The 14468-nt window shown below is 39.0% G+C and overlaps 1 protein-coding gene across 1 annotated transcript in view; it reads left to right on the top strand.

Annotated features, from left to right (window-relative positions):
* The window catches only part of st6galnac5a (ST6 (alpha-N-acetyl-neuraminyl-2,3-beta-galactosyl-1,3)-N-acetylgalactosaminide alpha-2,6-sialyltransferase 5a), a 99876-nt gene that overhangs the window by 66538 nt on the left and 18870 nt on the right, over positions 1-14468 (top strand). Inside the window, exon 3 of the mRNA XM_686955.10 lies at positions 6253-6665. Within this exon, the coding sequence (XP_692047.5) occupies positions 6253-6665 (413 nt within the window). The remainder of the gene's footprint in view (positions 1-6252; positions 6666-14468) is intronic.

Raw genomic sequence — 14468 nt, 5'->3', positions numbered from 1 at the left:
GAGCTCGACAGCAAACTAGTGGTCCCACTGAAGTTCTTTCAGAGGCTCCTGGGGCATATGGCATCCGCAGCCGCCGTCACGCCGCTCGGGTTGCTCCATATGAGACCACTTCAGCACTGGCTTCACGATCGGGTCCCCAGACGCGCATGGCACGCGGGCACACACCGGGTCTCGGTTACTGCGCTGTGTCGCCGCGCCCTCAGCCCTTGGAACGACCCCTCGTTCCTACAGGCCGGTGTGCCTCTAGGACAGGCGTCCAGCCATGTTGTTGTTTCAACAGACGCTTCCAACACGGGTTGGGGGGCCGTGTGTCGCGGGCATGCGGCTGCGGGCCTCTGGAAGGGTGCCCAGCTGCATTGGCATATCAATCGCCTAGAGCTGTTGGCAGTGTTCCTCGCTCTCCACCGCTTTTTACCGGTGCTGGAGCGGCAACACGTGCTGGTCAGGACGGACAGTACGGCGGCGGCGGCGTATATCAACCGCATGGGGGGTATGCGCTCTCGCCGCATGTCTCAGCTCGCCCGCCGTCTGCTCCTCTGGAGTCACCCGCGGCTGAAATCGCTGCGCGCCATTCACGTCCCAGGCACGCTCAATCGTGCAGCCGATGCGCTCTCACGACAGCTGTTACGCCCTGGAGAATGGAGACTCCACCCCGAGTCTGTTCAGCTGATATGGGCGCGATTCGGGGAGGCCCAGATCGATCTGTTTGCTTCCCCCGAGAACGCTCACTGCCAGTTGTTTTTTTCCCTGACCGAGGGCTCTCTCGGCACGGATGCACTGGCCCACAGCTGGCCTCGGGGCATGCGCAAGTATGCGTTTCCCCCAGTGAGCCTGCTCGCGCAGTTTCTGTGCAAGGTCAGGGAGGACGAGGAACAGGTTCTGCTAGTTGCGCCCTTTTGGCCCAACCGGACCTGGATATCAGAGCTCTCACTCCTCGCGACGGCCCTCCCCTGGCGGATCCCTTTGAGAGAGGACCTACTCTCTCAGGGACAGGGCACCATCTGGCACCCTCGCCCCGATCTTTGGAACCTCCACGTGTGGTCCCTAGACGCGAGGAAGACTTAGGTAACCTACCGACTGCGGTGGTTAATACCATCACTCAGGCTAGAGCCCCTTCCACGAGGCGCGCCTACGCCCTGAAGTGGAGTCTATTCACTGAATGGTGCGTCTCTCGCAGAGAAGACCCCCGAAATTGCCAGATTAGTGTTGTGCTCTCTTTCCTTCAAGAGAAGTTGGACAGCAGGCTGTCGCCCTCCACTCTCAAGGTTTACGTGGCCGCCATCTCCGCTTATCATAGCGCGGTAGCTGGCGGCACCGTGGGAAAGCATAACCTGGTCATCCAGTTCCTTAGGGGTGCTAGGCGAATTAATCCATCTCGCCCCCCTCTCATGCCCTCTTGGGATCTCGCCCTCGTTCTCACGAGTCTGCGATCCGATCCCTTTGAGCCACTCGAATCAGTATCTCTAAGATTTCTGTCCCTGAAGACAGCTCTGCTGGTTGCGTTGGCCTCCATCAAGAGGGTCGGGGACCTGGAGGCATTTTCGGTCAGTGACTCGTGCCTGGAATTCGGGCCGGATTACTCTCACGTTATCCTGAGACCCCGCCCCGGTTATGTGCCCAAGGTTCCTACCACCCCCTTTAGAGATCAGGTAGTGAACCTGCAAGCGCTGCCCCCGGAGGAGGCAGACCCAGCCCTTTCTTTACTTTGTCCAGTTCGCGCTCTGCGCATTTATGTGGACCGTACTCAGAATTTTAGATCATCTGAGCAGCTCTTTGTCTGTTATGGCGGTCGGCAGCAGGGAAGTGCCGTATCGAAACAAAGATTATCCCACTGGATTGTGGATGCCATTTCACTCGCTTATTCGAGTCGAGGTCAGCCGTGTCCCCCGGGAGTACGTGCACACTCCACTCGGAGCGTTGCATCCTCTTGGGCGCGTGCACGCGGCGCCTCTCTAACAGACATCTGTAGAGCTGCGGGCTGGGCGACACCCAACACATTTGCAAGGTTTTACAATCTGCGAGTGGAGCCGGTTTCCTCAAGGGTATTAGGTAACCCTTTGGTGATTGAGGAGACAACTCGGTAGGGTGTTGAAACACGCTTGCTGCGCCATTCTCCCTAACACGGAGGTACGTGCGCCTTTTTTATCTGTCAGTAAAGTTCCCCGTCAGGTGAGCCCTGCAGATTCCTCCGTGGCCCCCAGCACTGACTCAGCGGAGGAGTCACTTGCTGGCCCACTACGTTGTAGGTCTGCCCGCTGGTCAGCCCGCGTTTTGGGTATAGGTGCCTGCTATGCGTGATCCCCACTAGGCGATCCCATATGCTTATTCCGCCACGGTTAAGTCCCCCCCCTGGGCGGACCCGTGTCTTCCCTCTCCGCTAACCACTCTTTGCTATGCGTACTCCCCCTTTTTAGGGCTAGTCCATAGGTAAATTCTGCCATCTATCCCCCCCTTGGGTAACGGATGGCCTCCGCAGCGTCCTCCCTATCGGGATTGCACGCTTCCCAACGTACTGTCGTATTTCCTAGAATTATCTAGATGCTCACGACTTCCCAAAAAATATATCTAAATCCGTAAAACTTCTGTTGAAGTAGGATAAATTAGGGCCAGGGACACGTTGGAGGACCGCGCCCCCCATGATGTGGGTGCGTCACGCTTGCTTGACTATCTCCTCATCGGGGGTGTTGGTAAGGTGCAGTCATTATGGCGCTTTCCATATTCTCCCATTCATGGCACTGAAGTTCCCCAACCGAAGGGGAACGTTCGAGGTTACAGAAGTAACCCTTCGTTCCCCGAGGAGGGGAACGGAAGTGCCATATTCCGTCGCCATGATGACTGTCCCTTAGCTGTTTGAAAGTCTCTTCAGCTTAAAAGGATGGCGTCTGCTGGCTTCAGGTGTGCTTATATGCTGAGATAATTGCAGATGTCGCACACCTGCGCAAGCTTACGCTGCCAATTAATTTCATTCATTGGCCCGTTCAATACTCTCCAGATAAGCGGCTTCTGATCCGAATCCTCCCATTCATGGCACTTCCGTTCCCCTCCTCGGGGAACGAAGGGTTACTTCTGTAACCTCGAACGTTTGGCGCGAGTTGTTGCTATTTTCAGACCAGCACAACCCCTAATATTCATGTTTTGTGCCACGTGTTTAAATAACCAATCCATTTGTGCCACTTCCTGGACTCAAGGGTGTGCTGGTCTAGAAAGGAGGTGTGTTAAGGCGCATTGTTGGTGCGTTACTCTTTTGAGGAATTGAAATAGACCACACAATTGACCAACTAAAAGCTGGTCTAATGTCCAGCGAAGTGCACTAGTTATGCGCAAGTGCGGGTCCAAAACGTATACACATTGCTTAATACGCACAGGATGTACAGAAATACACAAATATCTTTGCATATGAAAATATTAAAGGATTAATATATGTTACAAAAACGAATATTTTCTACATGAATATTAAAACCACTACCCATGCCTTCTTCTTGTCGGGGAGATTTTTTCAGTTTATTCATGACAATTTGCTATTATTATTAACAGTATTATTTATTATATGCATATTTATATTTTTTTTCCAATAAAAACAAGTTTAGATTTCTCCACCTGTTAGGTTTTGGAGACGTTTGCATCACCATATGGGGCAAAAGAATAAAAAGTGTGTTTGGATATAACGTTTTTATTGATTTGCTGGAAATTAGAACTGAATTTAGAAATATTTTTAAAACAAATCTTTGCGCTTAACAAATCAAATTAAATATGTAGGTTAATGTATGTCTTCAGTAGAGTGCGTACAGCACTGTTTCCTTTTCCACAAAAGTAAAGGAGTAAAGTAAAGAGTAAAAGTAAAGAGAATGTAAATATGCTAATTTAAGGAGGCTCATTCTTTATCCTCACACTGTAAATGGTCTGTTTAACTGTTTTCTTGCCAGTAAATCCTTCAGTTTTTCCACTTACAAAGTTCGCCATATAAATAGCAAATGCACCATGGCAGGACGCCACTGACTCTTAAAGAGAATGAGAGATAAGACTCTGATTGGTTTAATGTATGTTATCCTGAAACACACCCATAACTCATTAAGAGAATAAATACAACCCTGTTAGACCATGCGCCAGGGCACAAACTGTATTTCTTCATCCTTTAAAGGGCCATGAAACCCCCCGTTTCAGCAGGATGTTTTCACACCTCTAGTTTGGAAAAAGTCAGGAAAGTGGGTGTGTCTAGCTTTGTTTGGGTGGGAGTGTAGGAGCAGGAAAAATGGGCAGGGTTTGAATAAAAATGGGAGTTGCCACTTGGGCACGCGCTTCTGACCGAGTACAAACAAACACACATGCAGGAGAGACAGTGTGTTTAATGACAGTGGGATGTTTGATACCGCATGTCTTATAAGAGAAAAAAGCCTCTGCATTTCTCTGCAACTCAGATGCACTCAGGAGGTCAGAAAGCCGTGTGTGTGTGGACTATCCTGTCACAAAATGCAGCGAAAAATCAACACAACGGTTAGCAATAGTTTGCTTACAGTGTTCACGTGTTTACCCTCAGAGAGCAGCATTTACAGCGAACTTTTCAATATTGTAGTAATATTAACGTACTGTAAACTAAGTAACTTAAAAAATCATTTTGACTAAGGTCTGTCTGTAAACACTGAAAGAGTACAGCTGACCATACAAACTAAAACTTTGCCATCTGAACGAACAAAGAAAGGGCGCTGATCGCATATACTTACCGAACCTGTAGACAGGATAATCAGCACATACTGGAGCTGCGTCTTTTTTAAAGGAGACGAGCAGCATATCCGGATCTCACCATAGATGAGAAATGCTCTCGGGTAAAAAATGTCCCAAACGAACGCATTTCTACCGCGTGTCGCGTGCACGGATCCACACGTGATCCTAGCAGCATCTCATAGAGAGAAAATGAAAACAAAACCTTCACATTATGAAAGCAACACTGGCGACCTGTATCTCCAAACAACTCTTATTCTTTTCCCACAACTTTTGGCAACAGGACGTGTGTTGTCTCTCGGCCGTCTGAACACTGTTTTAGGTACAGTCTAAGAAAGCTAGCATGCATATTAATGAAGTTGCAGCGCATTCATAATGGAGCGCGCTGATTGGTTTGAACCAAGCCATGCTCATGAATGAATGCAACACACTCAGAGACGTAATACGGGACACCTTGGTACAGACGTCCAGTCCACATGCTGGAATACAAACTATTATCTCATGGTCGTGACGCAGCTTAAAAAATTCGTTTCAAACCGGAAGTACGAATTTGCTCGAAATAACGCAAAAACAACCAATTTTCACTTTTTAGTGAAATATATGTGTCCTAATAGTGTTTTTAGCAGTGTGGGACACATATACGACTGTCAACAGCTCAAAAAATGTGTTTTGGTGTTTCGTGACCCTTTAACATAGCAAAAGTGTTGTATCTGATGTACATATGTGACCACAAAACCAATCCAAAATGTTGCACAGATACATTTTTGGCAATAATTAAAAAAAAATTGCATGGGTCAAAATTATACATGTTTCTTTCAGGTCAAAAATAAGTATAATACTAAATACAGATCATGTTCCATGAAGATATTTTGTCATTTTCCTATTGTAGATTCAAATGTTATATCAAAATTTCTGATTAGTAATGTGCATTGCTAATTGCTTAAATTTCTCAATATTTAGATCTTTTTCAGATTTTCAAATAGTTATTTCTGGACCAAATATTGTCCTGTAACAAACCATACATCAGTGGAAACCTTATTTAATCAACGTAAATGTAATATATCAATCTCAATTTTCCTTAAAAAAATGGCACGTATGGTTTTGTGGTGTAGGGTCACATATTTATAGTGTATTTTATGTTTGTATTACAAGCTAAAGCTAGCAGGTACTATATGGAAGCAATAAATAACTGAGTAAGCAAGTAAGTATAAAATAAAACAATGAAATAGAATAAATGGCAAAGTCCTACTAATATAATTCTCAATAAATTTTAATGCCTATTCTAAAACCTAAATTATAAAAAAATAAACACAAACTTCATTTTAAGCCCTGATCTGTGAAAGCATATCTGAAGAAACACAAGTAAATCATTGCGTTTCATCTTGTTTACTTTAAACTGCTACACTAGCCCACATATTGAATTAGCTACGCATATATTATTTAAATGACCTCTGCATTTATTATAGGCTCGCAATGAAATTTTAACTCTGAGTTTATGCTTGCATAGAGCTAATCTGTCTGCTCTCTTTCTCACAGCCTTTGAAGATGCACTGCAGGAGCTGTGCGCTGGTCACTAGCTCTGGTCATCTAACCGGTGGGGGTCGCGGAAAAGAGATCGATCAGGCAGAGTGCGTCATCCGAATGAATGACGCGCCCATAGCTCGTGGCTATGGGGCGGACGTGGGTCACCGCACGAGCCTGAGGGTCATTGCTCATTCCAGCATGCAGAGAGTGCTGCGCAGCCGCCATGAACTTCTCAACTCCAGCCAGGAAACAGTCTTCATATTTTGGGGACCCAGCAGTTACATGCGACGGGACGGGAAAGGCCTGGTTTATAACAATCTGCGGCTTATGAACCAAGTGCTCCCCAAACTCAAGGTCTACATTATCTCCTGGCAGAAAATGCTCCAGTTTGATGATTTATTCAAGAGGGAGACTGGTAAAGACAGGTAATGGGCTCTTTATTACTGTATGTCTGAAATTGAATAGTTTGATAAGAAGCAAGTGTTAGGCAATGTAATGATACAGTCTAGGGCTGTGCAATATGACAGTGTACAGTTAGGTCCATAAATATTTGGACATCGACACAATTCTAACATATTTGGCTCTGTACACCAACACAATGGATTTGAAATGAAATGAAACTACTATATATGCTTTACCTGCAGACTGTCAGCTTTAATTTAAGGGTATTTACATCCAAATCAGGTGATTGGTATAGGAATTACGACAGTTTTCATATGTGCCTCCCACTTGTAAAGGGTCCAAAAGTAATTAGACAGATTAGTAATCATTAATTAAACTTTCACTTTTTAATACTTGGTTGCAAATCCTTTGAAGTCAATTACAGCCTGAAGTCTAGAACACATAGACATCACCAGATGCTTGGTTTCTGTCCTGGTGGTGCTCTGCCAGGTCTCTACAGCAACTTTCTTTAGTTCCTGCTTGTTCTTGGGGTATTTCCCTTCAGTTTTGTCTTCAGCAAGTAAAATGCATGCTCAATTGGATTCAAATCAGGTGATCGACTTGGCCATTGCATAACATTATACTTTTTCCCTACAAATCTCTTTGGTTGCTTTTGCAGTATGCTTTGGGTATGGGTAAAGCTGACAGTCTGCAGTTAAAACACATGTTGTTCAGTTAATTTCAAATCGATTTGATGTTGGTGTATAGAGTGATAAATTTTAGAATTGTGTCGATGTCCAAATATTTATGGACCTAATGGTATATTGAATAGACAAAATAAAAAGTCTGTTGTTTCATATCGTAGTTAGCAAAAAAAAAAAAAAAAAAAAAAAAAAAGTAAATAAAAATAAATAAATAAGAAAACTTTATATATATATATATATATATATATATATATATATATATATATATATATATATATATACAYATATATATATATATATATATATATATATATATATATATATATATATATATAAATACATATATATATATATATATATATATATATATATATATATATATATATATATATATATATATATATATATATATTTATAATATATTTAATAATAATAATATTCATAAATATTAAATATTAAATTAAATATTTAATATTTATATAATATATTATATAAAATATTTAATAATTATCATTACGAAATTATATATATTACTGGATGTCTTTTTATAATGATAATTATTAAATATGTTTTTACAATCCATTTAGGAATATCATTTTTTAATCACATCTCTTACGTCTTAACATAAACAAAAGTGTCAAAGAGACTTCTAAACTTGATAAATAAAATGTTACAAAGTGTGTGCTATGGTAAAGTGTAAACGCTGAACCAAGGGCGTGGATTTGCTCTTAAAATTGGTGGGAACATACATTTTTTGAGCTGCACTGAACAGCAAAAATTCAGTTTTGCACTTTTAAAAACATGAATAAAGTACTTAATATTATAAAATAAGTGAAGTTTCACAAACTAATTTCGAGAGGAGCAAGTGATATGATTGACTGCTGCTGGTCACCCATTTACAATCATTATTTAACCAATCAGATTAATCCAAACTCACTATAAATAGCCTAGCTAGAACTACTCCCTTAACAAACAATACTCAAACAATATCTAAGTGTGAACTGTTGAAACAATAATGTCCCATGCTGCAAAAGTCAATTTACGTGATTTTACTCCAGTCAGGCTTTGAGGAGATATAAATGTAGAGAAACTTAGAGAGGTATGTGATGCAATTTAACTGTTTTATCCCAATTATTGTTTCTCTTAATCAAAAAAATCAAAACCGACCTTCGATTAATTACAAAGCCTTAATTAATAGTATTACGGTGAACTCGTAACGAACTTGATGAAGCATTATTTTATTTTGAAGTTGATTCAGTTATTGTTAGGGACATTTTAAGTAATTGGTGGATATTGGTAGGGACATGTCCCCTTCATCCATGCCAATTCTACCCCATTGCGCTGAACAATCAAAGCAAACTTAGATCAACATCTGTAAGATGTTGATAATAATCATACAGTAAACCTCAAACTTTGTCAACAACACAACTTCTTCAAGTAAAGGAACTAACCATAATTATTTAAATACATATTGCAACATTACAAATTGTGAAGTTGAATGACTATATTACTCCCTATGCTAAAAAAACTCTTTTAGATGGGGTGCTAGTGGCTGGATGCACAAGAAAAGGAACTAAAAATCCACTCTGGCAACATGCATATCTTGATGTGAGATTTGTGTAATATCGCACAGCCCTAATACGTTCTAGGGCTACACATTATATCATTTTAGGTGTGATGGGAGATAAACTATAATTTGCTATATGCTGGTAAAAATTTAACACACAATTAAAAAAAAATAGTCTTATAATACGAATAATAAACCCTACGATCAGTTGTTGATGATCCTGTTTCCAAACAGATTTTATGAGATATATAATCTATAATCTATGCTTGTAAATGATTACATTTCATCCAGGATTTACTTCCCTACAGAATCCTCCCTATCAATCTAACATAATAAATTCTTTGCAAATAGACTTATTCAATCTATATTTGTGAAATAGTATTCATATCAAAATTTACAGTATATTGCAGAAAAAAAAACTATGTTCCAATATTGTGCAGCCCTAATACAGTCCAGAATATAATGTGCTGATACCTGCTTTGATCTTACACTGTATAAAGCTTCATATTTTCAGGTGTAATTTTTGAGCTGAGATGGGTCTGCAAAACATGATTAACCAACAGCTTCCATTTACATGATTGTGATACCAGATGTTTTCATCAACGTGCCAATGTTATTATGCATGGGTCATGGCCTAATTTTGATGACCTATTTAAAAAGGTGTTTAAAAAAGGGAAAAGATTATGCGTCCTAGAATAGAGTCTGCAGAGACTATTCTTATTCCGCATTTACAGCTCCCTGAGAAGACCAGACTTTTTTTCCCCTCCTTTCAACTAAAGGATCGCATGGGAAATCAGTTTGTGCGGGATTCCAGATTTGAACATTAAGCCAAGATCTACACTTAATCAGAACAAAAAGAAGCTTAGTGTGTATTCTCTACATGATTCCATATATTATGGCGACCGATTTTCCCCACACAAATAGTAATACCAGTAGCTTTGACCTTCCCAATTACAAATCATAAAGACTGAGGTAAATAAAAATAGTGTACAATGTTTTGTGTGAGGGTTGTGTTTAGAGGTAGGCTTAGAGTAAGGGATAATTATGTCTATAGGAAGTGTACACATTATAAGAGTGTGTATGTATATACTCGTTTATCTGGATTACGTTTAGGGGTTGGGTAAGGCCATATAATAAGCATTTTTAAAGGATAAACTACATTCTACTATGGAGTTCTTGCAAACCTTATTATTCAAGTGTGTGTGTGCATTTCTGTGGATCAAGTGAGGCAGGATATAGTCCACAGAATACAATTGAAACCAGAAGTTTACATACACTATGAAATTGGCACAAAACCATTTAAAAAACTCAGATGTTATTGTGAGTAAACTTTTTCTCTTTTAGGTAAGTTAGGGTTAACAAATGCGTTTCTGTTATGCTTAATAGCAAAATAATGAGAGATTTTTTCTTTTTTTTTTTGAGAAATTTTTATAACTTCTCTTGAAAGTCAAGTTTACATACAATAAGATTATAATGCCTCTGAAAAAGCTCAGATGATGGTCTCAAGGTTTTGGAAGATTTTGATTGGCTAATTGGCAACATTTGAGTTAATTGGAGGCACAACTGTAGAATAGTATTTAAGTAAAACCTCAAACACGCTGCTTCCTTGTGTGTCAACATGGTAAAATCAACAAGCCAGAATCAACAAAAAAGCCAGATTACAAGTAGCTAAACTACACTGAGAAAAGGAATAATTTTTAAAGACATGTCCTGTTGTTTGATGGAACTAAGATTGAACTGTTTGGCCATAATGACCAGTGTTACATTTGGAGGACAAAGGGGAAAGCTTACAAGCCTAGGAACACCATCCCAACTGTGAAGTATGGGGATGGCAGCATCAGGTTGTGGGGCCGTTTTGCTGCAGGAGGGACTGGTCCACTTCAGAGCATAGATGGCATCATGAAGAAAGAACATTATGTAGAAAAACTGAAGCAACATCTCAAGACATCAGCCAGGAAATTAAAACTTGGCCACAAATGGGTCTTCCAAACAGACCATGACCCTAAGCATACTGCAAAATTAGTTCAAATGTGCTTTAAGGACAACACAATAAATGTTTTGGTGAGGCCATCACAAAGCCCTGATCTCAATCCTATAGAAAATTTGTGGGCAGAGTTGAAAGCTTGTGCGAGCAAGACAAAACAAAAATCTGACTCAGTTACACCAACTCTATCAGGAGGAATGGGATAAAATTCTTTCAAACTATTGTGAGAAGCTTGTGGAAGGATACCCAACACATTTACCAAAGTTAAACAGTTTAAAAGCAAAGCTAAAAAAATACCAAGGAAATGTATGTAAACTTTTGACTGTCTAGAAATTAATCAATTTTTAAAAAATGATCTCATTATTCTGGTATTTAGCAAATGTAAATCATTTAGGTAATCCTAACGGACCTAAAATAGTAAACATTTAGTATGATTGCATCAGACATTTAAAAAAATGGTTATGTTCCTTTTTTTAGAGTGTATGTAAACCTCTGGTTTCACCTGTATTTATTTGTCCACAGAACATGAATTTGTCATGGTTTATCTCAGAAATAAAGGTTCTGTTTTTACAAGAAGAATATTTCTACTGTGGAAAAAGTTATTTATGGTGGAAAAGGAAATTTTGATTAATAAAATCCCAGTAAGAAAAGTAATTTTTAAAAAGTACTGTTTAGTAGCTTCGTTTAAAAACCAAAACTGGTTGATCTACTGTATGGCATCACCGTGAAAGTTTCCACAAAACTTTAATTTGACTTAACTTAATTTATTATAATTTGAACTACAGTTCTTTTTGACAACAGTGTTTTCATAAAAAAAAAAAAAAAAAGTTTACATCCTTAGAATTTAAAAAAAAATATCATAAAATGGGTATAAATGTTCTCCAGATAAAAGAAAAATATAATGCAATTGCTCTGCAAGTGAAAAAACAACAACTTTATATATAACAGAAGGTGTTTGTGATACAACTTACTGTAGTTTTGTAAGGGGTCTTCATTGTTATCTGTTTTATTCACAGAATGCTTACTCAGCTAGGGTCTAAGAAACACTTAAGGTCAGATTTACTAGCTTGCATCACTGTAAAACATATTTTGGCGTAAAAACCACTTTCAGGATTTAGACATACACTGAAATTTCAGCAATGAACAAGCAAGCATGGACAGTTATGTTTGTGAATGACTTTACTGCATATGTACAATATTTAACATTTGAAGTATTTTAAACCCATAATCAAAATTGTTATGGATTTAAACTCAAAATTGTTATGGTTTAAAATCTTCTGATGGCTACTTCCAGCAGGATAACGCGCCATGTCAAAAAGCACAAATCATCTCAGACTGGATTCTTGAACATGACATTAAGTTCAATGTACTCAAACAACCTCCCCAGTCACCAGATCTAAATCCAATAGAGCACCTTTGGGATGTGGTGGAATGGAAGATTCGCATAATTGATATGCAGCAGACAAATGTGATGCTATCATGTCAATATGGACCAAAATCTCTGAGGAATATTTCCAGTCCTTTATTGAATCTATGCCACAAAGGATAAGGCAGTTCTGATGGCAAAAGCGAGTCCAACCTGGTACTAGTAAAGTGTACCTAATAAAGTGTGCACATTTTAAATTTACACAATGATCTTTCTAACGAGCCCTAAAATTTTTATTGTGATGTGTCATTCTGCAGATCTCATTAGTGGATGTCTTTTCATGTTGGTTTTATCGTAAAACAGTCATCTGCTGTTCTCCTTAAAACTCTTTGGAGGCTCATTAGTAAGAAATGCAAATATTACCACTGATGAACTGGCTTAGAGGGTTCCAGGAATGTTTTGTAGCTGCTGTGCTTTATTACCACCGCACTTTTAGTGCAGCACATCAAAGTGTGACTTTTATCTTGTATCTGTTTCTTTGGTGCTATTCTCCAAAGTGCCAAAAGAAAAAAGACAAGACAAAAGATTACAGTGGCATGACACCAACCACAAGCAACAAACATCGCTCTCTGTTAGATGTCACACGGGATTAGAGAAGCATGGCTGCTGTTGTTTTCTTGGTTTCATCAGCGTTTCCTTAAAGTTGTTTGCATATAGAATTTTAAAGAGGTGGTCTTTGAAATTTCATTCATTCATTTTCCTTCAGCTTGGTCTCTTTATTTATCAGGGGTCGCCACAGCGGAATGAACTGCAAACTTATCAAGCATATGTTTCACGCAGCGAATGACCTTCCAGATGCAACCCAGTACTGGAAAAACATCCATACACTCTCACATGCACACACATACACTACAGCCAATTTAGTTTATTCAATTTACGTATAGCGCATGTCTTTGGACTGTGCCAGCAACCTTCTTGCTGTGAGACGAGAGTGCTAACCACTGAGCCACCGTGTCACTCCTCTGCATTTACACTACATGGTTGAAGTGACTAAACTCATTTTTTCTTCCACTCATGTGGCACAGATTGGATATGGCCCACATACATGTGGGAAAAAAACACATGGATTCTGAAATACTTGGAGTTATAAGGTTCTATCTGCGTTCTGAATGATTTAGAGATATTGAGCTTCAAAGTTTTTGCATTCTATAGCAAACAGTATGTGTGTAATATTATTATTTATTTTTTTAATAAAAGGTCGTAAAATGTAAACAACATTAAAAATAACATCCCGTAATGTAAATAAGTTGTGATTTAATACGAATATGTCAATTTTAACAAAAATGTCAGATAGAACCTTATAATACTAAGGTGATGATATATATATATACAGTTGAAGTCAGAATTATTAGCCCCCCTGAATTATTAGCGCCCCTGTTTATTTTTTTTTACCAATTTCTGTTTAACGGAGGGAAGATTGTTTCAGCACATTTCTAAGCATAATAGTTTTAAAAACTTATTTCTAATAACAGATTTATTTTATCTTTGACATGATGACAGTAAATAATATTTGACTTGATATTTTTTAAGACACTTTTATACAGCTTAAAGTGACATTTAAAGACTTAACTAGGTTAACAAGGTAAACCAAGGCAGGTTAGGGTAATTAGTCAAGTTATTATATAACGAAAGTTTGTTCTGTAGATTATTTTAAAAAATTAGCTTAAAGGGGCTAATAATTTTGTCCCAAAATGGTTTTTAAAAAAATAACAACTGCTTTTAATCTAGCCAAAATAAAACAAATAAGACTTTCTCCAGAAGAAAAAATATTATCAGACATACCGTGAAAATTTCCTTGCTCTGTTAAACATCATTTGGGAAATATTTATAAAAATCAAATCAAATCAAAAGGGGGCTAATAATTCTGACTTTAACTATATATATATATATACAGTATACATACATACAAACATACAGTTGAAGTCAAAATTATTCACCTTCCTGCAAATTTCTTTTTTAGATTTTTCCCAAATGATGTTTAATAAAGCGAGAGCAAAGAATTTTTCACAGTATTTGCTATAATATTTTTTCTTCTTTTAAAAATCTTATATGTTGTCCGTAGTGTATGAGTGTGAGTGTGAATGTGTGTGTGGATGTTTCCCAGAGATGGGTTGTGGCTGGAAAACTAAGTCTGGGTTCATTCCGCTGTGGCGACCCCAGATTAAT

This window comes from Danio rerio, chromosome 2 (genome assembly GCF_049306965.1).
Source record: "Danio rerio strain Tuebingen ecotype United States chromosome 2, GRCz12tu, whole genome shotgun sequence".
In the NCBI taxonomy this organism is placed as follows: domain Eukaryota; kingdom Metazoa; phylum Chordata; class Actinopteri; order Cypriniformes; family Danionidae; genus Danio; species Danio rerio.
The sequence above is the reverse complement of the archived record's forward strand: the minus strand, read 5'-3'. Positions and strand labels throughout refer to the sequence as shown.